Source organism: Triticum urartu, chromosome 4A (genome assembly GCF_056163025.1).
Source record: "Triticum urartu cultivar PI428250 chromosome 4A, HENAU_Tu73, whole genome shotgun sequence".
Lineage (NCBI taxonomy): Eukaryota > Viridiplantae > Streptophyta > Magnoliopsida > Poales > Poaceae > Triticum > Triticum urartu.
The window spans coordinates 65429712-65457155 of record NC_141876.1 but is presented as its reverse complement, the minus strand read 5'-3'; the positions used below and the strand labels follow the sequence as shown (position 1 = coordinate 65457155).

Here is a 27444-nt window from a genome sequence, read left to right as displayed (position 1 = left end):
CCCACCCCGCCGCCGGCGCCGTCACTATTTTCCGTCCGCCTCATCATTGCTCACCCCCCGGCCGTCCATATCAAACCACGTCTCGCCATGGCCGCCACCATGGGCGCGCTTTTGTAGGAATTTTGGCCGTCGTTTGGTGGAGTTTTGGCCGTCGCCGTCGTATCTGGTGCCAAAGGGGATACGACCGCCGGCGACGCCTATCGACCACGGCAGCTTCCGTCGGGTGCTCCAGAGCGACCTGTAGTCGGCCGCCAGCTCCAGAGCATGCTTTTGATGTGCTTCAATCCCGATGGGGTATCGTTCGAAATCTTGCACTGACATGGGATGAACGGAAGCTTTTGGGAGGTGATGACTACTTGTGTGATCATGCACAACATGATCATCGAGGACGAGCGTGATAACAACATCTTCGACCAAGGATTTGATTTTCAAAGTGAAAATGTTGAGCCCCTGCACCAAGAACCGGCCACGTTTGAACAATTTACCCAATTCATCGTGAAATGCGTGATTGGCACACTCATTTGGAGCTTCAAAATAATTTGGTTGAGCACATGTTGAATCACATTGGCAATCAATAGATGTATTGATTCATTATGTTTATTCAAGACAATTTCAATTTGGTTGTGAAACTATTTTATTTGTGACAATTTAGATTGGGTTGTAAAACTATTTTTATTTGAGACAATTAATATTTAGACGTGCAAACTTGTTTTAAATATTGACATATGAATATATGGGCATATTGACCGTGGCGGACAAGATGCAACCAAAGGATGCATCTGTGCGTTGGACGCACGGCCATCGCATTTCAGAAAAGACCCGAACGTGACCTCATTATCCTACTCAAATGGACAGAATCCGGATAAAACGAACGTGGTTTCGGGTCGTACGCTGGAGTTGGCCTTAATCTGTGCCACGCTCCCTGGCGCAAATTCCATGGAGGGGTGATACACAGAGAGCACAGCCAAATCGAAGCAATTATTGGCCGATTATGCAACACCGCGTTCGCCTCAGGAGAACTAACTAAAGGCACAGGAGCAATGATCCAGTGACCATGCCATGCTAATCAACAAATTCACTTTGGACTTGGCACTTTCACGGCTTACCGAGTGGAACAGGACCAGCCATCTCGAACTTTTGAGCCATGCTTCTAACCCGTAGGCACACAGTGTGTACTACTGGCGCAGCAGCAACAACAGCGAGACATGTGCTTGTAGCCTAGTCTAGCTGCCGGAACGTGACATCCTCCGACGTACCACAGCGAATGTCGTACTGCGCACATATAGCGCTGTTCACGCATGCAGACGCAGGGCTAGGCCGGCCGGCGTGCCGGGCTCGGCATATGCATATGCATATGCACAGTACGTACGGGAAGGAGCAGCATGCATATGCGTACCGGTGCGATCCAAGCGCAAGGGGCCAAGGCCGCATGCCGACCGGCCCATGCAGGGGCCCCGCGCGCTGGAATACTTGTCCGCGGTCAGTCGGGCAGGCGCGATCGGGACGGGCGGGCACATCGGAGTCGGCGCCGGCGTATGCCGGCCTTGTCTCGGCGTGGCGTGGCCCGGGGAGAGGAGAGGGACGAGTCGTCGGCGATCAGATGTGATAGGGGCGCGTCAAAGGCTGCTGCCGCTGCCCGGCGCAGGCGCGACGCGGGGCCAGCTGCATGCGATCGATCGACGGCGTGGAGCGGAGGGGTGGAGTCCTGGTCGCGGTCGCCGGGGGGCACCGGCATGGCATGGCAGCGACAGGAACACATCAGCTGAGCTCGGGCCAGGGCTATGGATCTAGGTAGGCGCCTATTTGCCGCCGCCTCGGTCCGGGAACCCTTGTCCTGTTTACGTGCCCGGCTCCCTAGGTTCTCACATGCATCTTCCTCCGTCTCTCTGCCATCTCGCCGAACTGGTTCCGGGTAAAGGTAAATGCGATTCAGAGAGAAAGGCCCTGAACTTGAGATCTCACCGTCGCCTTACGAATGTATCTCACCTTAACGCGACTTACATTAACTCTGTGTATAGTTAGATTTTAACGAGTGTAGACGAGGAGAATGGTAAAATTTGTCCATTTTTTTACCATCGGCCTCGTCTTCCGAAGTTTCGAGCGAATCTAAAGCCTTTTTTTGGTTTATAGGATAGGAATTTTATACGAATAAAAAAATTATAGAAAGTGAGATGACATGTATATCAATTCCTATAGAGAAAGAGATGACATTTGATGCATAGGATAGGATTTTTTTCCATTAAGTTTAGACTAATGTTTTTTTCCCTTCAAAACGTGAAGGATTGATTCCTATCCTACATAGGAATAGAAATCCATTCCTACAAACCAAAGGGCTTCAAAGGAATTTTTCTTTTGCAAATCCTATCCTATAGAATTCCTACAAAAATCCTACAAACCAAAGGAGGGCTAACCTTTGCGATTGACGTAATAGCACCCTAGATCCTACAGCTTGCAGAGAATGTGACGATTTGGTTCAAAACTTGCAAAAGTGAACTCTGCACTACGACAACTTACACTCTATGTGATGTTTTTGTCCACAACCAATCACAGTGCGATAAGTGGCACCTAAGCTTGGACCGGTCAGCACCTGGTACTTTTGCACAAAGCCCCCTGTCGTTTCGTGGAATAAACCCACACTACATGCACCTGAATTAAATTCAGTGGACTCCTGTTGAGTTCCTGCCCTGTCGGGGGCGACCGCGGTGGCGATTGGCTGATGGCGTCAGCCATCACGGTGTCGTCGTCGGAGTTCGCCGGCGGCATGGAGCCACCTCCTTCCGCTCATCTCGTCCGCCCGCTCGGCATCATCCCGCCGGACTATGGTGAGCCTTCAGCCTTGCCTCTGTTCCGCCTCGCCTCTGTTTCCGCCTCGCCGTCAGCAGCATCGCCGCCGCGTTCGTGTATGTCTCACGGTAAATTGAGGGCTGAGTGGTGTTACGCTGCAGTAAAGCTTGTGTTTTGGCCGATGACCTTAGGCTAGGGTTTTGGGCGGCAAAGTCATGGTTTTGGCCCGATAACTGAGGTGGTTCTTTCGTTCGTAGGGTTCATATGTTGATGTGCAATTAGTAGTTTGTGATAGAGTAGTGGTTGTGTCCACAGAAAGTAGTTTAATTAGTAGTTTGTGATTAAGTCATGTGCAATTAGTAGTTTGTGATAAGAATCTAAACTTAGTTCAGACTATAGTTGCTTGTGTTCATGTGCAATTAGTAGGTGGTTCTTTCAGTTGCTCAATGCTCATGCTCAGACTGGATTTTTTTCATTTGACTGAATTTTTCAGTTCACTGTAGTTAACTGATTTTTTCACATAACCGCACTTCACTGATTTTTTTAGTTCACTGTAGTCAACTGAATTTTCCACTTCACTGTAGTTAACTAAAATTTTGAGTTAACTACACTTCACTGAATTTTTCAGTTAACTACAGTTAGCTGCACTGCACTGAATTTTTCAGTAATTATATACATCTTTGTTTTTCACTTATGTTGATGCTAAGGTAAGTGCTTACAATGTACACTTATTTGATGCAGTGTGTGATTTAGCAAATGGATAAGGGGTGGACACTCCTTTCTTCACACTTGAACTTGAGCATGGTGGAATTTATTGTGGACCAATAAGTAATTTGGAGCGCTAGAACCCTTCAGCGGAGGTTCTTGATTATGTTGATGCTACCACATTCTCATATGCTTTCATTCAAAAGCACCTGACTTGGTTGGATATCAAGTGGGTGAATACATAATTTACTGGTGCTTGCCTGACAAATCAATTACAGATGGTTTGGTCAGAATTGGAGGTGATGATGATGTGCGGCATATCATCAGAGTTAGTGTTGAGCATAAAGTGCTTGCTATTATGGTTGACCATTCAGATTGCATCAACAATTTCAGGGCTGAATCCATATGCACATTACCCTCAATCCGTGTTGTGTTGCAATGCACACCTCAAGTATTCTAGCAGCCAGTGGAGCATATTCCCACCATAGTATCATTTCTGTCAATGAAGAAGATCCAACTTCAGAGATTCCCGCAACTGGAACAGAACCTGAAAGTTTGCTCATTGAAGGTGCAGAGCACAATTTGCTTACTGAAGATGGACAAGCAGTTAGTGAAGATATAGTTGTTTCTGATTCAGATTTCAATTACAGTGATTATGACAAGATGAGGGGGTGATGATCTATATGATGACAACATTAATTTTGATGTTGATGAACAAGCTGAGCAAGAAGAGGAAGAGGTGGTGCTTGATGACTACTTTCTTGATGATGAAGATCTTTATCTGTCCATTGAGGAAGCAGAACAACTGAGGTACAAGTTTATAGCCCTCAATGCAAAGGTTGACATGGTTTCCCCTGTCTTCAAAGTTGGGATGGTATTTGTTGATGTGAAGGAGCTAAGACTAGCTCTTACTGCATATTCTGTTAAGAACAGAGTGCAGATCAAGAAGATAAAGAATGACAAGACAAGAATAGAGGCTATTTGTGAAAAATGTTGCCCATGGTGGCTAAAAGCTGGTGATGACAGCAGGACAGGGGGATTTGTAATCAAGTCTTACTATGCAGAGCACATGTGTCAGAAGAAATGGAAGTTAAGGTCACTGACAACAAAATTTCTGTGCCAATATTTCATAGATGAGTTCAGGGATGACCAGAAGATGTCACTTGGTATATTTTCAAGAAATATCACCAAGGCATTCAATGTCACCCCTAACAAATGGAAGCTAGCTAGGGCTAGAACTGCAGCTCTAAAAGAAATCCATGGTGATGAAGAAGAGCAATTCAGTAGGCTATGGGATTATGGTCATGAATTAAGGACTAGGAACCCTGGGTCTACATTTCTATTGTCAACTAAGCTGGTGAAAGACACAAAATTTCCAATGGGCAGGAAATGTCCGAAGACACTGTATTGGTCTTATGATGCATGTAAAAGAGGGTGGTTAAAGGGGTGCAGGCATATCATTTTCATTGATGGTTGTCACATGAAAACAAGGTTTAAAGGAGTGTTACTGAGTGATGTTGGAATTGATCCAAATGATTGTATTTTCCCCATTGCAATGGGTTGGGTTGAAGTAGAGTGCATATTTTCTTGGGAATGGTTTCTGAAAACTTTGAGAGATGATCTAGACATCACTAACACTGCTCCTTTCACAATTATAAGTGAAAAGCAAAAAAGATTGATAAATGTTGTGTAGAAAGTGTGGGCAGATGCAGAGCATAGGTTTTGTGTGAGGCATATCTATCAGAATTCAATGAGAAGCACAAAGGGGAGTTGCTGAAGCAAGATCCATGGGCCGTTGCAAGATCACCAAACAAGGTGAAGTGGAGGCAGAACTGTGAGAAAATGGATGTAAATATTCTAGCTACATTCCATTGGACTGAAGGACTTGATCCAAACACTTGGTGTAAAGCATTTTTTCAGTGACTTTTCCAAATGTGACATTCTACTGAACAATAGTACTAAAGTGTTTAATAGGTAATATACTTCAATGATTTCTGCATATCATAGTACGGTGCTTTTTTCCAATCTTTGTGCATATCATACTAATGAGATTTTTTTGTGCAGCTACATTTTTTATGGCAGAGAGATGGCAGTGTTCTCAATGCTTGAATATATATTTTACAAAATCATGCAAAGGCTTGCGAGCAAAGAGAGAGAAGCAAATAGAAAAGTGGGCAGGGCAGAGAATATGCCCAAAGATCAAGAATAAGTTAGACAAGAACACCGAGTTTGCTGCAAATTGTCATGTATCATAAGCTGGCCAACAAATCTTCAGAGTTCAGTCTGGAAATTCTAGCTATACGGTGGACTTGTGTTTGCATACCTGTGATTGCAGAAGATGGCATCTATATGTTGTCCCTTGTGGCCATTGCTTAGCATGTTGTAGGGAAGAAAGAATTGACCCAGAGTTAATGGTTCATGATTGCTACACTATGGAGAATTATCTGAAAGCATATGGTTACACACTAGTCCCTCTTAGAGACCCTAAACACTGGGAGGTGCGGCCAGGGTACAAGGTATTTCCACCAATGTTCACTAAACAGTTGGGCCGGCCAAAGAAAAACAGGAAATAAACACCTGAAGAGAAGATCAAACATGGTGTTACATATTTGAACAAAAAAGGTGTTATAGTGCACTTCTCCATATGTGGCAGAGCTGACCACAACAGAAAGGGCCACTACAGATGGCAAGAAGCACTTGTTGAAGAAGGGGTAGAGCTGGTGGATGAAAATTATGATGATCCAACTTTTCTGCATGTATGGTTCACTGCAAAAGCTTTAACTGGAGAATATTGTGAAACTTGTTTCTTTAACTGTATGTGCTATAACTGTATGATCTTGAATTCTTTTCTTTGCAGAACATCTTCCCTAATAGGCCAGATCCTAGGTTGGATCCTGTTGAGTCACCCACCAGTATGGTGTTCAACATGGCCAACAAAGAGAGAGAGAGAGAGAGAGAGAGAGCAAGAAGAGCTCATGAAAGGGTTCATGTCCCATTGCCAGATCAGTCCTCATTTCTTGCTGCTGCTGGTGCTGCAATACCACAACCAAGGCTGACTACAGAGATGAACATTTGTAGGCAGACAAGGGCAACCACAATAGTTGGCATGGGAGAAGGATCTGGAGCTGCTGGTAGAGAAAGAGGAAGGAAAAGGAGAGGAAGAGGGGAAGGAAATCCATATGCAAAGAGAGGGATAGGAACAAATGCTCATGCATGAAGAGGGAGAGGACCAAATGATCATGCAGAAAGTGGAAGAGGAGGCAGAAATGTGCATGCTTGGAGAGGCAGAGGAGCAAGAAATCTAGCTACAGGTAGAGGCAGGGGAGGAAGAATTGCAGATGCAGGCACAAGCAGGGGAGGAGAAAACCCAGATGTAGGGCTAGGCAGAGGAATTCCAGGTGAGAGGGCATGGTGGCTGTTGTTTGGAGATGACATGGGCAGCAGCCTAATTTCTGATCTAAATGCTCCCCCTGATGCTTGATTTGATGTCATGTGTGAAAGCCAAATTTTCCAGCCCGACCTGCTCCTTCCCGACGATGTCTTCGACGCGGACTCGTCCTCGGACTCGGAGCACGTGCACCTCGAGTCTAACGCGGATTCTGGCTACGACCCAGATACCGAGTCGTCTGACGAGGAGGAGGTGGAAATCGTGGTCCTCTCTGGCGATGAGCCGGATGACGTGTGATGTCGCCTGAAGCTACATCGGTATTTCCCCAAAGAGGAAGGGATGATGCAGCACAGCAGCGGTAGGTATTTCCCTCAAATATGAAACCAAGGTTATCGAACCAGTAGGAGAACCAAGCAATACAACGTAAACAGCCCCTGCACACAGATAACAAATCCTCGCAACCCGAGGTGTAAAAGGGGTTGTCAATCCCTTTCGGGTAGCGGCGCCCTAGATGGGCAAATGGACGTGAGATAAAATTGTAGTAGATTGATAGATCAAACGCCAAATAAAATAAATTGCAACAAGATATTTTTGTATTTTTGGTTTAATAGATCTAAAAATAAATGTAAAGGAAAAGTAGATCGCAAAGGCAAATATATGAGAAAGAGACCCGGGGGCCGTAGGTTTCACTAGTGGCTTCTCTCGAGAAAAATAGCAAACGGTGGGTGAACAAATTACTGTTGGGCAATTGATAGAACTTCAAATAATCATGACGATATCCAGGAAATGATCATTATATAGGCATCATGTCCAAAATTAGTAGACCGACTCCTGCCTGCATCTACTACTATTACTCCACACATCGACCGTTATACAACATGCATCTAGTGTATTAAGTTCATGGAGAAATGGAGTAATGCAATAAGAACGATAACATGATGTAGACAAGATCTATCTATGTAGAGATAGACCCCATCGTTTTATCCTTAGTAGCGACGATACATACGTGTCGGTTCCCCTTCTGTCACTGGGATCAAGCACCGTAAGATCGAAACCACTACAAAGCACCTCTTCCCATTGCAAGATAAATAGATCAAGTTGGCCAAACAAAACCCAAATATCGGAGAAGAAATATGAGGCTATAAACAATCATTCATATAAGAGATCAAAAAACTCAAATAACTTTCATGGATATAAAAATATAGATCTGATCATAAACTCAAAGTTTATCAATCCCAACAAGCACATCGCAAAAGAGTTACATCATATGAATCTCCAAGAGACCATTGTATTGAGAATTCAGCGAGAGAGAGTAAGTCATCTAGCTACTAACTACGGACCCGAAGGTCTACAAAGAACTACTCACGCATCATCGAAGAGGCACCAATGGAGGTGGTGAACCCCATCCGAGATGGTGTCTATATTGGATCTGGTGGTTCTGGACTCTACGGCGGCTGGATCAATATTTCGTCGACTCCCCTAGGGTTTCTGGAATATTGGGGTATTTATAGACCAAAGAGGCAGTCTGGGGGGCACCCGAGGTGGGCACAACCCACCAGGGCGCGCCTGGGCCTCCTGGCGAGCCGTGGTGGGTTGTGCTCTCCTCGGAGCACCCCCCAGGCGCAGCCAGGGCCCATTATGTTCCTTCTGGTCCAAAAAAGTATCCGTAAAGTTTCGTTGCGTTTGGACTCCGTTTGATATTGATTTCCTGCGATGTAAAAAACATGCAGAAAACAACAACTGGCACTTGGCACTATGTCAATAGGTTAGTACCAAAATTGATATAAAATGACTATGAAATGATTATAAAACATCCAAGATTGATAATATAACATCATGGAACAATCAAAAATTATAGATACGTTGGAGACGTATCAATGTGCAGATGGCAGCAGCGGCTGTGAACCTCCCTCTCGATATAGAGGCACTGTCGGATGTTCCAGATGTGCCGGACAACGTCGTCGTCAAGAAAGAGGAGGTGTTGGTGCAGGAAGAAGGAAAAGGCTAGAAGAAGAAGAAGAATAAGAAGAAGAAGGCAACAAAGAAGAGCCCTGCAAATGGGGAGGTGCGCCGCTCTGAGCGACTTAAGCTGCTGAAGAAGAGCAAAAGCTGCTGTCGAGGTGCTTATAGTGAAGAAGAACTTGAGCTTCTAAAGAGGAACTGAAGCTGCTGTCGAGGTGCTGATACTGAAGAAGAACTGAAGCTGCCGAAGAAGAATTGAAGGTGTTGATGCTGAAGAAGACCTTAGGTATGCTGGTATAGTGCATCATATAAGTTTGAAATATTTTGCCAATGTTGTTTAGGTGTGCTCATATAGGTGAGTGCACAAGTTAACTGTACTAGAGTTGTGACTGGCAAGAACAAGTGGGGCTATGCTATGCTAAGCTATGGTTTAGTTGCATTGGGCGTGTTTGGTTGCAGTTTGCAACAGTAGTTGCATTGCATGTCCATCTCCAGCCAACCTGGTTCTTCAAATGCAGCCTCATATGCAGCAGATGCAACATGTTTGGTTGCCTGCATCGCATGGAGGGGCACTTACCCCCTGGTGTTTGGTTGCCGTTTTTGTGCTTAGGGTGTGAGCAGATGCAAACTTCAGCTATTTGGTTGCCAACAACGCTTGTGTTCTGCTCACTCCATTCAAATGTGGTGGCCTTACCACCACATGATAAGCACAACAGCAAGATCAAACAAAACAAGCACCCAAATGAAATCAAACACATCAAGCAAAGAAATGACAACAAACTACTTAACTACATAGCATTAGTCTAGATTAACAGCAGGGGCATCCTTCTTCCCTGCTCGAAGCCAGGGTGCTGCTCCTAGCCAAAATATGAACAAGTTCCCGGCACAAGTCTCACCGCACACCACAAAAGTTCAACACTAACACCTTACTTAACTTAACTACATAGCATGCTCGATGTTACCAATGCAATTGTGCCTGCTGCAACGAAACCTGCACATGACCGAGGAGTCGTGGTTGTAGATCTGAATCTTCAGTCCGAGTCCTGAGATGCGCACAACGACGAGGTCCCCAGGGACGATCCGCTGGCGGCGGCAGAAGTAGTTCCAGCCCCGGCCAAGCACCATGTGCCCCTCGAAGTTCTGTACCTTCACCCAAAACACGCACCGCTTGTTCGCCGACAGCCTGACCACGCGCGGGAGCCGCTTGATAACCAGCCAGGTGTTCATGACCTCCACGAACTTGCGAGGGACGACGAGCATGGCGAGGTCCTCATTGTCCTTGATCTACTGGTAGAAGCGCAGCGGTTCCCTGGCGCCTGATAACCCACAAGTATAGGGGATCGCAACAATTTTCGAGGGTAGAGTATTCAACCCAAATTTATTGATTTGACACAAGGGGAGCCCAAGAATATTCTCAAGTATTAGCAGTTGAGTTTTCAATTCAACCACACCTGAAAGACTTAATATCTGCAGCAAAGTAGTATGGAAGTAACGGTAACAGTGGAAAAAGTAACAGTAGTAGTTTTTGTAGAAATCGTAACAGTGGCAACGGAAAAATAACTAAGCAAAGATCCATATGTGAAAAGCTCGTAGGTAATGGGTCAATGATGGATAATTATGTCGGATGTGATTCCTCATGCAACAGTTATAACATAGGGTGACACAGAACTAACTCCAGTTCATCAATGTAATGTAGGCATGTATTCCGAATATAGTCATACGTGCTTATGGAAAGAACTTGCATGACATCTTCTGTCCTACCCTCCCGTGGCAGCGGGGTTCTATTGGAAACTAAGGGATATTAAGGCCTCCTTTTAATAGAGTGCCAGACCAAAGCATTAACACTTAGTGATTACATGAACTCCTCAAACTATGGTCATCACCGGGAGTTGTCCCGATTATTGTCACTTCGGGGTTGCCGGATCATAACACATAGTAGGTGCCTATTGACTTGCAAGATAGGATCAAGAACTCACATATATTCATGAAAACATAATAGGTTCAGATCTGAAATCATGGCACTCGGGCCCTAGTGACAAGTATTAAGCATAGCAAAGTCATAGCGACATCAATCTTAGAACATAATGAATATTAGGGATTAAACCCTAACAAAACTAACTCGATTACATGGTAAATCTCATCCAACCCATCACCATCCAGCAAGCCTACGATGAGATTACTCACGCGCTGCGGTGAACATCATAAAATTGGTGATGGAGGATCGTTGATGATGACGATGGCGACGGATTCCCCTCTCCAGAGCCCCGAACGGACTCCAGATCAGCCCTCTCGATGAAGATTAGGGATTGACGGCGGCTCTGTATCGTAAAACACGATGAATCCTTCTCTCTGATTTTTTTCTCCCCAAAAGTGAATATATGGAGTTGGGGTTGAGGTCGGTGGAGTCTCAGGGGGCCCACGAGGCAGGGGGCGCGCCCTAGGGGGGTGCGCCCTGCACCCTCGTGGACAGGGTGTGGGCCCCCTGATGATGATTCTTTCGCCAATATTTTTCATTAATTCCAAAACGTGTCTCCATGGATTTTCACGTCATTCCGAGAACTTTTATTTCTACACAAAAATAACACCATGGCAGTTCTGCTGAAAACAGCGTCAGTCCGGGTTAGTTCCATTCAAATCATGCAAGTTAGAGTCCAAAACAAGGGCAAAAGTGTTTGGAAAAGTAGGTACGTTGGAGACGTATCAACTCCCCTAAGCTTAAACCTTTGCTTGTCCTCAAGCAATTCACTTGACAAACTGAAAGTGATAATGAATTTTTTTTACAAAATCTGTTTGATCTTGTTGTTGCAAATATGTAAAGCCAGCATTCAAGTTTTCAGCAAAGATTATGAACTAACCATATTCACAATAACATTTAGGTCTCATGTTTACTCATATTAATGGCATAATCAACTAGCGAGCAATAATAATAAATCTCGAATGACAACACTTTCTCAAAACAATCATAATATGATATAACAAGATGGTATCTCGCTAGCCTTTTCTGAGACCACAAAACATAAATGCAGACACCCCTGAAGATCAAGGACTAACTAGACATTGTAATTCATGGTAAAAGAGATCCAGTCATACTCAATGTAAATTAATAGCAATGCATGTGAATGACAGCGGTGCTCTCCAACTGATGCTTTTTAATAAGAGGATGATGACTCAACATAAAAGTAAATAGATAGGACCTTCGCAGAGGGAAGCAGGGATTGCAGAGGTGCTAGAGCTCGAGTTTTGAAACAGAGATAAATAATATTTTGAGTGGCATACTTTCATTGTCAACATAACAACCAAGAGATCTCGATATCTTCCATGCTACACACATTATTGGCGGTTCCCAAACAGAATGGTAAAGTTTATACTCCCCCACCACCAACAAACATCAATCCATGGCTTGTCCGAAACAACGGGTGCCTCCAACTAACAACAATCCCTGGGGAGTTTTGTTTGCAATTATTTTGATTTGAGCATGGGACTGGGCATCCCGGTTACCGGCCATTTTCTCGTGAGTTATGAGCGGAGTCCACTCATCGTGAGAATAACCCACCTAGCATGGAAGATATAGATAGCCCTAGTTGATACATGAGCTATTCGAGCATACAAAATAGAATTTCATTTGAAGGTTTAGAGTTTGGCACATACAAATTTACTTAGAATGGCATGTAAATACCGCATATAGGAAGGTATGGTTGACTCCTATGGAATAACTCTGGGGTTTATGGGAGTGGATGCACAAGCAGTATTCCCGCTTAGTACAAGTGAAGGCTAGAAAGAGACTGGGAAGCGACCAACTAGAGAGCGACAACAGTCATGAACATGCATTAAGATTAATCAACAATGAGTGCAAGCATGAGTAGGATAGAAATCACCATGAACATAAATATCGTGGGGGCTATGTTCATTTCGTTTCAACTACATGCATGAACATGTGCCAAGTCAAGCCACTCGAATTGTTCAAAGGAGGATACCACCCTATCATACCACATCACAACCATTTTAATAGCATGTTGGCATGCAAGGTAAACCATTATAAACTCCTAGCTAATTAAGCATGGCATGGGCAACTATAATCTCTAATTTTCGTTGCAAACATGTTTCATTCATAATAGGCTGAATCAGGAATGATGAACTAATCATATTTACAAAAACAAGATAGGTCGAGTTCATACCAGCTTCTCTCATATCATTCAGTCCATCATATATCGTCATTATTGCCTTTCACTCACACGACCGAACGGTGTGGATAATAATAATAGTGCACGTGCATTGGAGTAAGCTGGAATCTGCAAGCATTTAATACAAGCTAATATGGGCTCTTGGTTAAATCAATAATAATGCATATGAGAGCCACTCAACATTTTCATCATGGTCTTCTCCTCTCGACCCTCAAAGAATAAGAAAGGAAATAAAACTATTTACACGGGAAAGCTCCCAACAAACAAAAGAAGAACGAGAAATCCTTTTAGATTTTCTTTTAATTACTACTACTACAGGCATGGAAAGTAAACTAGCTAAAAGCTACAAATAATTTTTTTATTTTACTTAAGGTTTTTCAAACACACAAGAAGAAGGCTTAGAAAAGAAAATAAACTAGCATGGATAGTACAATGAAAAAATATGAGCACCGACAACTAGAATGAGTGTATGAACATGAATGTAATGTCGGTGAGAAATATGTACTCCCCCAAGCTTAGGCTTTTGGCCTAAGTTGGTCTATGCCCATAGATCGAAGCTACTCTCTCTGGTGTACTGAGGAGGGTCCTCAGGGTGCCACTGTTTGGTGATCTCCTCCGGATCCCACTGATAAATAGACTGTCGAGAAGGGTCAAGTGGTGGCTCAGGCTGAGGCTTTGGGACTTGTGTCAGCCTCCAGTATGCATAAATGGCTTTTGGCAAGATGAGGTACGTGCCTGAAAGTATGTTAAACAAAGAGGGTGCAGGCAAGGTAATAATCTCACAATGAGTTTTATGAAATATCAAATTATACTTAAGCATCTTCTTCTTATTTTTAATAATAAATTCATGTGCTACCATACTCTTATAATCCAGAAAAATAGGGGGCAACAACTTTTCCTCTTTCTCATAATGCCTAATAGGTATCTCAAAGTGTTCAGCAAGGCCTGAAGCAAAGATGCCTCCGAAGATGGGGCCCTTTGTACGGTTTAGACTTAATCGTTTAGCAATAATAGCGCCTAGGCTGAAAGTTGTATCACGAAACAAAGCATGGCACAAAATGACAAGATCAGGAGCACTAAGATTTCCACTGTTCCCGCGATCTACTAGCAAATATCGCAAAGTAGCGTAGAACGGGAAAATGTATACTAGTAATTCTTGCATCGGAAACTTTCCTCGTTTCCCCTACAGCAATTCTATCAATAAATCCATCCACATCACTACGTTGTGGTTCCTCGATGCTGCCCACAAAGGGTATCTTGCAAACCCGACAAAAATCATGGAGTGACATCTCCTTAACCTCATCATATAAGTCAAACTCCACTAAAGGTGGTGATTTCTTAGCATGGAAATAAAAAATTTGCACGAAAATATTAGTCAGTAGGAGATACTATTCGCGCTTGTCGTGGAGGAAGTCGGTGAGGCATGCATTCTCAGACAAGTAATAAAAGTCATCGTAAATTCTGGCAGCTCTCAAGAACGCGTCACAAGGCCATTCGCACGGCCGAACCTCCAAAGTGCGAGGAAGATTGTATTTGGGCCTTTTATTCTCCTCATTCTTCTTATCCTTCGAGCTTCGGCTCGAAGAGCCCCTCAACAATCTCTTTAGCATTTTCTTTTTCTGAAAAATTTCTAAAATTTCAGTGACTCAAAATAAAAGTGAACCAAACTGAACAAGATTGATAGCAACTACTCCCACAAGTGCCTAGAGGCTATATCATGCATTAAAACTACTTTGGACCATATAAATTTGACATGCAAGCTCAAGAACAGGGTCACCTTAGTAGCAAAAATTTGCAATAAATAAAGCACTAGAACAAAAACTAATTGGACCATTGGAGAAGTCACATACCAAAGAACAATCTCCCAAAACAGTTTTGTGAATGGAGCTTTGAGCAAAGAGATCGAAAATGGCAGCAAGATGAGCTAGAACACGGGTTTGAGCTATGGGAGGATTTTTTCTGGAGGAAGATGGAGTGAGTGGGTGCTGGAATAAGTGGAGGGGTCCACGTGGGGCCAACGAGACAGGGGGCGCGCCCTAGGGGGTGGGCGCACCCTGTGCCCTCGTGGCCAAATGGTGGGCCCCCTGGTGTGTTCTCAATGCCAGAAATTTTTAAATATTCTACAAAAAAATCATATTTCATTTTCAGGACATTTGGAGAACTTTTATTTTCGGGGTATTTTTATTGCAAGGGTAATTCAGAAAACAGACAGAAAATACTAATTTTGCTTTATTTAATCTAAATAACAGAAAGTAAAAGGAGGGTATAGAGAGTTGTGCTTTCTAACTTCATCCATCTTGTGCTCATCAAAAGGAATCCACTAACAAGGTTGATCAAGTCTTGTTAACAAACTCTTTCCGAATAACATGAAACCGGAGAATTTTCGAATAGCACTAGGTTACCTCAACGGGGATATGCATGTCCCCAACAATAAGAATATCATATTTCTTCTTGATAGTAGGAAGAGGGAATTCAAAACCTCCAATAGTAATCGTTGAAAATTTTCCAATAGAATTGATACTGTGGACTTGAGGTTGTTTCCTCGGAAAGTGTATTGTATGCTCATTACCATTAACATGAAAAGTGGCATTGCATTTGTTGCAATCAATAACAGCCCATGCAGTATTCAAAAAGGGTCTACCAAGGATAATCGACATACTATCGTCCTCGGGAATATCAAGAATAACAAAGTCCGTTAAAATAGTAACGTTTGCAACCACAACAGGCACATCCTCACAGATACCAACAGGTATAGAAGTTGATTTATCGGCCGTTTGCAAAGATATTTTAGTATGTGTCAACTTATTCTCAAGTCTACGATATAAGGAGAGAGGCATAACACTAACACCGGCTCCAAGATCACATAAAACAGTTTTAACATAGTTTCTTTTAATGGAGCATGGTATAGTTGGTACTCCGGGATCTCCTAGTTTCTTTGGTATTCCACCTTTAAAAGTATAATTGGCAAGCATGGTGGAAATTTCAGCTTCCGGTATCTTTCTTTTATTTGTAACAATATCTTACATATACTTAGCATAAGGATTCATTTTAAGCATATCGGTCAAACGCATACGCAAAAAGATAGGTCTAATCATTTCAGCAAAGCGCTCAAAATCCTCATCATCCTTTTTCTTGGATGGTTTAGGATGAAAAGGCATGGGTTTCTTAACCCATGGTTCTCTTTCTTTACCGTGCTTCCTAGCAACAAAGTCTCTCTTATCATAACGTTGATTCTTTGATTGTGGCTTATCAGGATCAACAACAGGTTCAATCTCTACATCATTGTTATTGCTAGGTTGAGCATCAACATGAACATCATCATTATCACTAGGTTCATGTTCATTACCAGATGGTGTTTCAGCATCAGAAATAGAAATATCATTCGGATTCTCAGGTGTGTCAACAACAGGTTCACTAGAAGCATGCAGAGTCCTATCATTTTTCTTTTTCTTCTTCTTAGAAGGAATAGGTGCATCAACATTAGTTCTCTGAGAATCTTGCTCAACTCTATTAGGGTGGCCCTTAGGATACAAAGGTTCCTGAGTCATTTTACCCCCTCTAATCATAACTCTAACAGCATTATCATTTTTCTTATTATTTAATACATTAAGCAAATTATCTTGTGCTTTAAGCACTTGTTCTACCTGAGTGGTAACCATGGAATCATGTTTACTAATAAGTTTAAGGTCACCCTTAACTCTAGAGATATAATCACTCAAGTGTTCAACCATATAAGCATTACGTTTCAATTGTCTACCAACATAAGCATCGAAGTTTTCTTGTTTAACAATAAAATTATCAAACTCATCCAAGCATTGGCTAGCAGATTTATTACGAGGAATATCACCTTCATCAAATCTATAGAGAGAATTTACCTTTACTACCTGTGTTGGGTTATTAAGACCATGTATTTCTTCAATATATGGTAAATTCTTAACATCTTCATCTCTAATACCATTTTCTTTCATAGATTTCTTTGCCTCTTGCATATCTTCAGGACTGAGAAATAGAATACCCCTTTTCTTCGGAGTTAGCTTAGGAGTTGGTTCAGGAAGTGTCCAATCATTATCATTACTCAATATATTATTCAATAGCAATTCATCTTGCTCAACAGTTCTTTCCCTGAAAACAGAACCAGCACAACTATCCATGTGGTCTCTGGAAGCATCGGTTAGTCCATTATAAAAGATATCAAGTATTTCATTTTTCTTGAGAGGATGATCAGGTAAAGCATTAAGTAATCGGAGAAGCCTTCCCCAAGCTTGTGGGAGACTCTCTTCTTCAATTTGCACAAAATTATATATTTCCCTTAAGGCAACTTGTTTCTTATGAGCGGGGAAATATTTAGCAGAGAAGTAATAAATCATATCCTGGGGACTACGCACACAACCAGGAGCAAGAGAATTAAACCATGTTTTAGCATCACCCTTTAATGAGAACGGAAATAACTTAAGGATATAGTAGTAAAGAATTTTTTCCTCATGAGTGAATAGGGTGGCTATATCATTCAATTTACTAAGATGTGCCACAAGAGTTTCAGATTCATAGCCATAAAAAGGATTAGATTCAACCAAAGTAATTAACTCTGGATCGACAGAGAAATAATAATCCTTATCACAAATACAGATAGGTGAAGTAGCAAAATCAGGGTCATATTTCATTCTAGCATTCAAATACTTTTCTTTCATCTTAGCTAACAATTTCTTAAGATCATATCTATCTTTGCAAGCAAAAAGGTCTCTAGCAGTTTCTTCATCCATAACATAACCCTCATGAACATCAGGAAATTCATATCTAGGGGGGAGAATCTTCGTCACCACTTTCATCAATATTATCTGTTTCAATAATTTCATTCTCTCTAACCCTAGAAAGTTGTTCATCAAGAAATTCACCTAATGGCACGGTATTATCAAGCATAGAAGTAGTTTCATCAAAAGCATCATGCATAGCAGAAGTGCCATCATCAATAACATGCAACATATCAGAATCAATAATAGGTGTAGGTGTCGCAAATTTACTCATAATAGAAGGTGAATCAAGTGCAGAGCTAGATGGCAGTTCCTTACCTCCCCTCGTAGTTGAGAGAAAAATCTTGGTTCTTTCATCTTTCAAGTTCCTCATAGTGATCAACAGATATAAATCCCAAGTGACTCAAATAATAGAGCTATGCTCCCCGGCAACGGCGCCGGAAAATAGTCTTGATAACCCACAAGTATAGGGGATTGCAACAGTTTTCGAGGGTAGAGTATTCAACCCAAATTTACTGATTCGACACAAGGGGAGCCAAAGAGTATTCTCAAGTATTAGCAGTTGAGTTGTCAATTCAACCACACCTGAAAGACTTAATATCTGCAGCAAAGTATTTAGTAGCAAAGTAGTATGGAAGTAACGGTGACGATGGCAAAAGTAACAGTAGTAGTTTTTGTAGCAATCGTAACAGTGCTAACGAAAAAGTAACTAAGCAAAGATCAATATGTGAAAAGCTCATAGACAATGGATCAATGATGGATAATTATGTCGGATGCGATTCCTCATGCAACAGTTATAACATAGGGTGACACAGAACTAGCTCCGGTTCATCAATGTAATGTAGGCATGTATTCCGAATATAGTCATACATGCTTATGGAAAGAACTTGCATGACTTCTTTTGTCCTACCCTCCCGTGGCAGCGGGGTCCTATTGGAAACTAAGGGATATTAAGGCCTCCATTTAATAGAGTACCGGACCAAAGCATTAACACTTAGTGAATACATGAACTCCTCAAACTACGGTCATCACTAGGAGTGGTCCTGACTATTGTCACTTCGGGGTTGCCGGATCATAACACATAGTAGGTGACTATTGACTTGCAAGATAGGATCAACAACTCACATATATTCATGAAAACATAATAGGTTCAGATCTGAAATCATGGCACTCGGACCCTAGTGACAAGCATTAAGCATAGCAAAGTCATAGCAACATCAATCTTAGAACATAATGGATATTAGGGATCAAACCCTAACAAAACTAACTCAATTACATGGTAAATCTCATCCAACCCATCAACGTCCAGCAAGCCTACGATGAGATTACTCATGCACGGCGGTGAGCATCATGAAATTGGTGATGGAGGATGGTTGATGATGACGATGGTGATGGATTCCCCTCTTCGGAGCCCCAAACGGACTCTAGATCAGCCCTCCCGAGGAAGATTAGGGCTTGGCGGCGGCTCCGTATCGTAAAACATGATGAATCCTTCTCTCTGATTTTTTTCTCCCTGAAAGTGAATATATAGAGTTGGGGTTGAGGTTGGTGGAGTCTCAGGGGGCCCACGAGGCAAGGGGCGCGCCCAGGGGGCGCCCTGCACCCTCGTGGACAGGGTGTGGGCCCCCTGATGTTGATTCTTTCGCTAGTATTTTTCATTAATTCTAAAATGTGTCGCCGTGGATTTTCAGGTTATTCCGAGAAACTTTATTTCTGCACAAAAATAACACCATGGCAGTTCTGCTGAAAACAACGTCAGTTCGGGTTAGTTCCATTCAAATCATGCAAGTTAGAGTCCAAAACCAGGGAAAAAGTGTTTGGAAAAGTAGATACGTTGGAGACGTATCAGCCCCCTCCTCGTGGCCCTGCCTCGGAGATCCTCCCCTTGAACGAGGTCGGCTCATGAAGGCAATCCTGCCAGGTAGGTCCACCGTCCTGAGCCACCTATTCGTGGGTATGAAGTCCTCGACGCCCTCAGCTTCGGCCACCACCTGAGCTCCTCCTCCCGCCACATCCCAGTCAATCTTCAATATCTTGTCAGGTAAGATGACAAGATTAGTGCACTAACTCTTTGCGAAATGGCACTGGTCAGAGACATTTTCCCAAGAGCAAATGCCACTGATCAGTGCACAAACTCTCTGAGGAAATGCCACTTATCAATGGCGCTTGTTGTTGGGCAAGTCCACTGATCAGTGGACTTGCCCAACAGCAAGTGCCATTGATAAGTGGCATTTTGCCCAACAGCAAGTGCCATTAATAAGTGGCATTTTGCCCAACAACAAGTGCCATTGATAAGTGGCATTTTGCCCAGCATCTGCTTTGCTGCAACTGCCACTCATCAGTGCACTATCCTAAACATGGAAACATCTAAAAAAGCAATAGCAAGTGCCAATACCACCCATGTGCAGCCATGTACATTTGGCAGCATCCTAAAATGGTCTTACTACATGCACGTATAACATTCAACACAAACCCTAGCTTGAACATGTATGTTAGCAACATGAACAACAACATGAACATGATCCTAGCTTGAATATGAACATGCCATTTACATGAGCACACATCCTAGCAAGACCCTACCATGAACACACATCCTAACAAAGCACACTACCATTGGGGATTATAGCATGAACACAGACCCAGTAGCACAAGAAAATTATCCTAGGACACACATTGTACAAAACAAGAATAGATCAATCTAATTGGATTCGATTTGGATCGCATCCAATTGGATCTCCTAGAATCCTATCTAATCATATCGAATCCACTAACTACTAGCACATGCCTAAGAAATAAACCCCTAATCTCATCTACGAGGCAGCATGGAGGGGGTTTGACTCACCGAAGCACGTGCAGTCGCAGCGAACCGAGGCCGGGGTGAAAACCCCAGCAGGAAGGAGGAAGGTGGCGGAGCAGAGGAGGAGCTGGCCCTGGCAACGGCCTGCGGCATCGGCCCCGTGCTCATCGCCAAGCCGGAGGTCGAGGAGGACGGCACGCCGACAGGAAAAAACCCTTGGACGGGGGTCAAGAAAATTCCCCTGCCCAATGGGGTCCCAAGAAAGGGCGGCTCCGTGGACGGCGCCGACGCCGAGTCCAGGACCATGAGGTCTGGAATCAGCGATGGAGCAGGAGCGATCGGCACCGCATTGGCCGGCACTGGTGGTGGCCGGCAGCAGATTGGGGACGGCTCTCGCAGCGCCGACGCCAGGTCCCAGCCCGAGTTCTGGAGCCCGGCCAGCCAGCGCTCCTGGATGCTGGCGATGCGCTGGTCGACGGGGGTCGGAGGGCGACGCGACGGTGGGCGAGGCGGAGCCATCGGAGGAGGGGAGGGGCGGTGAGGGGGAGAGAGGGAGCGGTGGGAACAGTGTGACTGGGCGGTGACAGGAGAGTGGGGGCGAGTTATGAGACATCCCCTCCGTCTCCCGCGCTGCCCGAGGCGTGCAACTGCCTCCCACGCGTGGTCGCGCCCAGCCAGGCTCGCGAGAAACTGCCGATTCGGCAGTTTCCGCTGGGCCAGGCTGCGGGCTGCTTTAAGCTCCGTGCGGGCCACAAACCGCATGCAGCCCAGCCAATCAAACAGGCCGCGCACATCCCGCGCGGGCCTGGTTGGGCTGCATGCGGGCAACTAAACACGCCCATTGTGTCTTCTGTAGTTAGTTAGTTATATGTCTGCATGTGGTCTACTGATACAACATGAGATGCCATGATGAGTAGGGTCCATATGCAACAATGTGTTTCTACCACATTTCCCAAAATAGAATGCAACAATGGGTATGGTCCATATGCTCCATTGTAGGTTCAAACTAGTGCACTATGACAAAATTTCAGTTCACATTGTGCACTGAAGCTAATTCAGTTCACAATGTACACAATGGACAGTCAAAAATTCTATTAACAGTCAAAAATTCAGTTAACTGTCTAAAATTCAGTTATCTCTGAAAAATTCAATTAACTGTCGAAAATTTAGTTAACTATCAAAAATCCAGTTAACTGTCTAAAATACAGTTATCTTTGACAAAATCCAGTTAACTGTCAAATATTCAGTTAACAGTCAAAAAATCCACTTAATAGTGAAAATATTCAGTTATCTTTGAAAAAATTTAGTTAACAGTGAAAAAATTCAATTAACAGTGAAAATATTTAGTTAACTATCTAAAATTCAGTTAACACTGAAAAAATTCTGTTAACTGTCAAAAATTTAGTTAATTGACTAAATCATGAAGGACAACACTTAAAAGTGAGGTACAAAGGCCACATAAATATCTCTGAAAAATCTTAAATACTTTAGTACACAAATAACTAGAATTAAACAAAGCCACAAATGCATCAAAGCTAGTACAAATTATGGCATGAATATGACATTACATCACAATGCATCACTCAAATTCATCCATCATCTCTTTGACCTTCTTTATTTTGTCCTTGGTCTGCTCCTTATGTTTGAAAATATCACCAATCGTATACTCCAACTTCTTTTTGTCTTGCTTCAGATGATCCCTCTCTTCCATGAATTTGTCCCTCTCTTCAATCAACTTGTCCCTCTCTACCATGAACTTGTCCATCTCCTCCTTCATCAGGTCCCTATCTTTCTCTGCCTTGGCCCTCAAAACCTAATGAATGTTTGTGGCAGACTTGTCACACACGTTCTTCTTCTCAAGCTCTTGCTTTAGGTCAGATAGAGCTAGCTGAGTGCTGCCCAATTTGGCAATTGCCTTCTCCTTGTGAGCCACCATCTTAGCAAAATCTACCTTAAAAAACCTGAGCTCTTTTGCCATCTTTTCCTTCCGTCCAAGGGTCTTCAAGTTTTCTTCAACATTTACTACATTCTGCCTAAGCCTCAGTCTGATCTCATCATCATACATGACCCAGATCCTAGCTAGGCTCATCTTCAAAGGGGTAGGCCACTCAGGGTCAACCCACTCCAGATAGTGGCATTTAGATCCTTCCTACAAATTTGCAACAAAGAACAATTCATTATAGTGAAAAATCAGTTAACTAATTTGATCAGACATAAAATGCTTTAATTGTACAAAGTGAATAAAAATAGTTCAGTTGAGCTAATTTAGTAAACTTGCAGGAATTTGGTTAACCTACACAACTTTAAATAGCAAAAAATATCCAGACAATAGTTAGCTGAATATTCTATAAACTGACAAAAAATTTACACTTTAACTCTACAAAGCAGTCTCAATAATAAATTAGCTATTAACCTTCTGTGCACAAGCTAGAAATCTCCTCCCACTATCCACTGACTCAAAGACCACTAGCTTCTCACACACCTGACCATGCTCAGGTCTAGAACTCAGATTTGTGGCAAGGCCTCTCTACTCCAAGCATAGGATGGTGCCAGGTAGCTAAAACAAAAGGAATCAACCTCATTGCTCACTCAAAATCAACATCAAAGAAACCCTAACCATAGCTGATAAAGAACTAACCTGAAAGTGGCTGTTAACGGAGGAGCCGTTAGACGAGCTTCCTGAATTGCTCCATGGAACCATGGCCAGAAGCGGGGGTGGAGGAAGATAGCTTGCTCAGACGGCCGACGTCGACAAAAAGATAGATGAACACAACATGCGTCGAGGAAGGGGAATGGGGACACGATGAGGATGGGGGACGGGAACAAAGAGACCAAACAGACTGTGTTTTTAATTCCGGTGTTAGGTGGTCCATGTGTAGTGCGGGTTTATTCCACGGAACAACAGGGGGATTTGTGCAAAAGTGCCAGGCACTGACCAGTCCAAGCTCCAGGCTGCCACTTGTCGCGCTGTGATTGGCTATGGACTAAGAGCAACTCCAACGCGGCGACCCATTTCGTTCGCGCGCGTCCGTTTGGGTCGGCGTGGACAGAAAAGTCGGCCCAAGGCGTCGACCCAAATGGACGCGCATCCGCTTTTAGTCTGTCTGCCGACCCATTCCCGACCCATTTTTGAGCCGAATTTGTGTCGACGCGGACAGGAAACGGACGCGCGCGACGCCCGCTTCCTCCTTCCCATGGCCTGCTAGTCGGTGGCACATTGGCCATCCTCTCCCACCCCAAGATTGATAGCGAACCCCTCGCCCACCTTCGTCGTGTCGCCGCCGCCACCCATTTCCGGCGCCTCTGCCAGCAGTTGGTGCCGACACACCTCCCCCCAACGATGCCACCGCTGCCACCTCTCACGTCGACCCCACCACCGTCACACCGCCAGGGCAGTGAAGCTTCCCACCCCCACCACCCGACGCCGACGCGAGCAGGAAGCCGCCTCGCCGCCCCAGCCAGCTCCTCCGGCCTGACGCCGGCATGCTCCTCGGACGCCTCCAGGGCAGCCACCTGGTCCAAGGGAGGTGTGCGTCTCCTCGCCGGCCGGCTCCTTCGTCAACGCCCGCAACTACGACGAAGGATACTACCTAGGCGACAGTATCTATAAGTGGACCACTATTGTGAAGACAATCCCCAACCCTGTCGGAGAGAAGAGGAAAAGATTTTTCCAAGAGCAAGGGAGTGCTAGGAAGGACGTCAAGCATGCCTTTGGTGTTTTGCAATCTCGATGGGGCATTGTTCGGTATCCTGCTAGGACTTGGAGCACGAAGAAGTTGTGGGAGGTGATGACTGCTTGTGTGATCATGCACAATATGATCGTAAAAGATGAGCGCCCGGAACGTATCTACGATCAAGGGTTTCAGTTTCAGGGTGAGAATGTTGTGCCTGAGCATGGAGGAGCGGCAACGTTCAAATTGTTCACCCAATTTCATCATGATATGCGTGATTGGGAAACTCACATGCAATTACAAAATGATTAGGTTGAACATATGTGGGCTCATGTTGGCAACCAATAGGTGCATCTTTTTTATTCAGCTTGCAAAACCATGTGACACTATTTTATTTTCATTCGGCTTGTAAAACTATGCTATTTATTTGGTTTGAAACTATATGTTTGCTTGTGAAAATTCGTGCATATTTGTTGAAAAAGGGCGGTCAGCCGTTCACACTGGCAAATATGAGTCGACGCGTTGGGTGCACAGCCAGCCCAAATATCAAACCTAGCGGACGCCGAGCGGGCGGCCGATCCAAACGGGCAATAGTGTCGTCCATTTGGATCGGCGCATTGAAGTTGCTCCCAAACATCACATAGAGCGCAAGTTATGATAGTGCAGAGTTCATTTTTGCAAGTTTTAGACCAAATGGTCACATTCTCTACAAGTAAAAGCCAGAGGCAGAAACACGCTGCAGATGGTAACAGTTGTATAGCTAGCAGTAGCATGTTGCTGTAGTACTAGCTCGGCAGAGCTCCTACGTAGCAGTAGTATATAGAATGGGAGAAAAGCTATTTACTTTTACTGTGGGGTTTCAAAACTGTCTGGTGCGGGGAGCATACACGTCAGCATTCAGGTAGCTCACAGGATTCCTTGTCCTGCAAAGATCGAAAGCAACTCTACATGGTCAGTCCCTGCACCCTGCGTACTCATCCCCTCAGCCTTCTGTCACCCACCGTACCATCACCTACAACGCCTATCAGACTCCACACACCTTCTCTCGCTCGCTCACTCACACACTCACTCTGGCTCACGCCGTGTATATATACGCCCTCGCACTTCAATCCCAAAACAGCAAAACTCACCGGTATCTAGCCAAGTTAGCTCGAGCTCCATTGTCACAATACGAGCATCTACACACCCACATTGCACCTCCAGGGCCAGGCCAACCTCGAACGCCATGGAAGCCCCTCTGCACCAGCTGGCCCCCATGCAGCAAGCACTGCTCGCCCGTCCTCAGAACTGCAAGCACGACGCCGCGGCGACCATGGCCGCGACGGACATGGCGTGCCTCCAGCAGCAGCAGCAGCTGATGCAGCTGCAGCCGGCGGCGGCGAACCCGAACACGCCCTCGGGCGCGGCGCGGGAGCAGTGCCCGCGGTGCGCGTCGCACGACACCAAGTTCTGCTACTACAACAACTACAACACGTCGCAGCCGCGCCACTTCTGCCGCGCCTGCCGCCGCTACTGGACGCTCGGGGGCTCCCTCCGCAACGTCCCCATCGGGGGCTCCACCCGCAAGCGCCTGCGCCCGGCGCCGCAGCAGGCGATGCGCCGCCCGCCCGTCCACTTCGGCGCGCCTCCGCCGCCGCCGATGCCGGCGCAGTCGCACTCCCAGCAGGCTCCGCAGGGCGGCCTTCTCAGCTCGCTGTTCGCGCTCGGCGCGGCGCCGCTGTTCGAGGGCCGCGTCGGGTTCGACCTCGGCCTCGGCCTGCCCGGGCTGAGCCAGGTGGGGCTCGGCGGCGGCGCCGGGGAGTTCGGCCTGCACTCCCTCGGGCTCCGGGGCGGTCATGCAGGGACGTCGGCGCCGATGCTCTGGCCGACAGCGTTCTTGGACAACGGCAATGTGGACACGTGGAAGGTGTCCGGCGGCGGGGCGGCTGCCATGTGGGCGCCGGAGTTCTCTCCCGCGCCGACGGTAGCACAGGTCGGCGGCAATGGCATGTTTCATGGCGGGGCCCAGATAATGGGACAACTGTGAGAGTGGTCTGTAGTTGTGTGCGTAGCGTACGTGATGGCTCATGCATGTGTCTGCTGGATTGTGTGTGTGTGTAGGTCTTAATTTGTTGTGCAAGTGCATGGCTCCTGTCGTGTCTTGTTTACGTAGTACGTAGTGGCACAGTTTTGGTTCCACAGGGGTAGAATGGTCTCTCGTGTGTGTTATAGCGTGTGTCTCGACAGGTCTTATGGTGTTATTTGTTGGGTACTTGGTTTACATGCATGTTGATGTTATGATTGTATAATTTACATTATTATCTATAGATTGGGTTTGCTCTCGTTTTCTTTTTTGAGAGAGAGTTTCAAAGTTTGGTGCATGAACGATCTTCAAAGAATTGTTCAGACCCAACTGAAAAAAGAAATGTCCAAACGGTCGTAGCTTTTTTTAACATAATACAGACGCAAGAGCTCATATATATGTGCATACACTCATCCCTATGAACGCACACCCTACTTCTATGAGCACCTTTGAAAGACTGAGTCGATATGTCATCTTGAGATTTTACAAAGTTATCTTAGACGCCACGTAATCGATGGGAACGCCTCCTTCCATTGAACGTGTATCACCAAAAATCCTGATATAAATTCAAGGATAAATACAAGCACGAGGATTTGAATCCTGATGGATTGGAATAACACTGTCCGCTTAACCATCTAAATACACGTCTCATAACTTCGAATCTATCTCATTTTTTCATGAGCGGACAGTCTGTAACAGTATTGCATTACTTTGTGCAGATGTTGCTTCATAGAAAAATACTCCTTCCGTAAAACGTCTTACATTTATGTACAAAGGAAGTATTACTTGATGCAGATGCTGGAGGATCAACAAAATTCCTTTTCGTTCACAAAAAACCATTTTCTCATGAAGATATCATTTTCTTGCTCGGTTATTGCACTACTTTCGAAAAGGGACCTCCTATTTATCGACTGGTGTGATGGAAAGAGCTGAAACATGCACCGCCCACACGCCCTTTCGGGCAACCCATTTGCGGGGCATCTCTTTCAAAAAATATATTTTCTGTTTCTTTTTTTATTTTCTACTTCCTTAAATCTAGTTCGGGATATAAAAAAGGCTCATAAAATTTTAGAAAAACCCAATTTTTTTCAATGTTCACGAATATTAAATCACAAGTTTTTAAAAAATGTTCCAAATTCTAAGAGA

General features: G+C 44.6%; 1 protein-coding gene and 1 pseudogene across 1 annotated transcript; both read left to right on the top strand.

Moving 5' to 3' along the window:
* Positions 1 to 2716: 2716 nt before the first annotated feature.
* Positions 2717 to 7174, top strand: LOC147974793 (uncharacterized; annotated as a pseudogene).
* Positions 7175 to 25335: 18161 nt separating this feature from the next.
* LOC125553547 (uncharacterized) lies at positions 25336 to 26557 on the top strand. The gene has a single exon (XM_048717319.2). The coding sequence runs from the start codon at positions 25462 to 25464 to the stop codon at positions 26260 to 26262; it is 801 nt and encodes a 266-aa protein (XP_048573276.1). The 5' UTR covers positions 25336 to 25461; the 3' UTR covers positions 26263 to 26557.
* Positions 26558 to 27444: the final 887 nt, after the last annotated feature.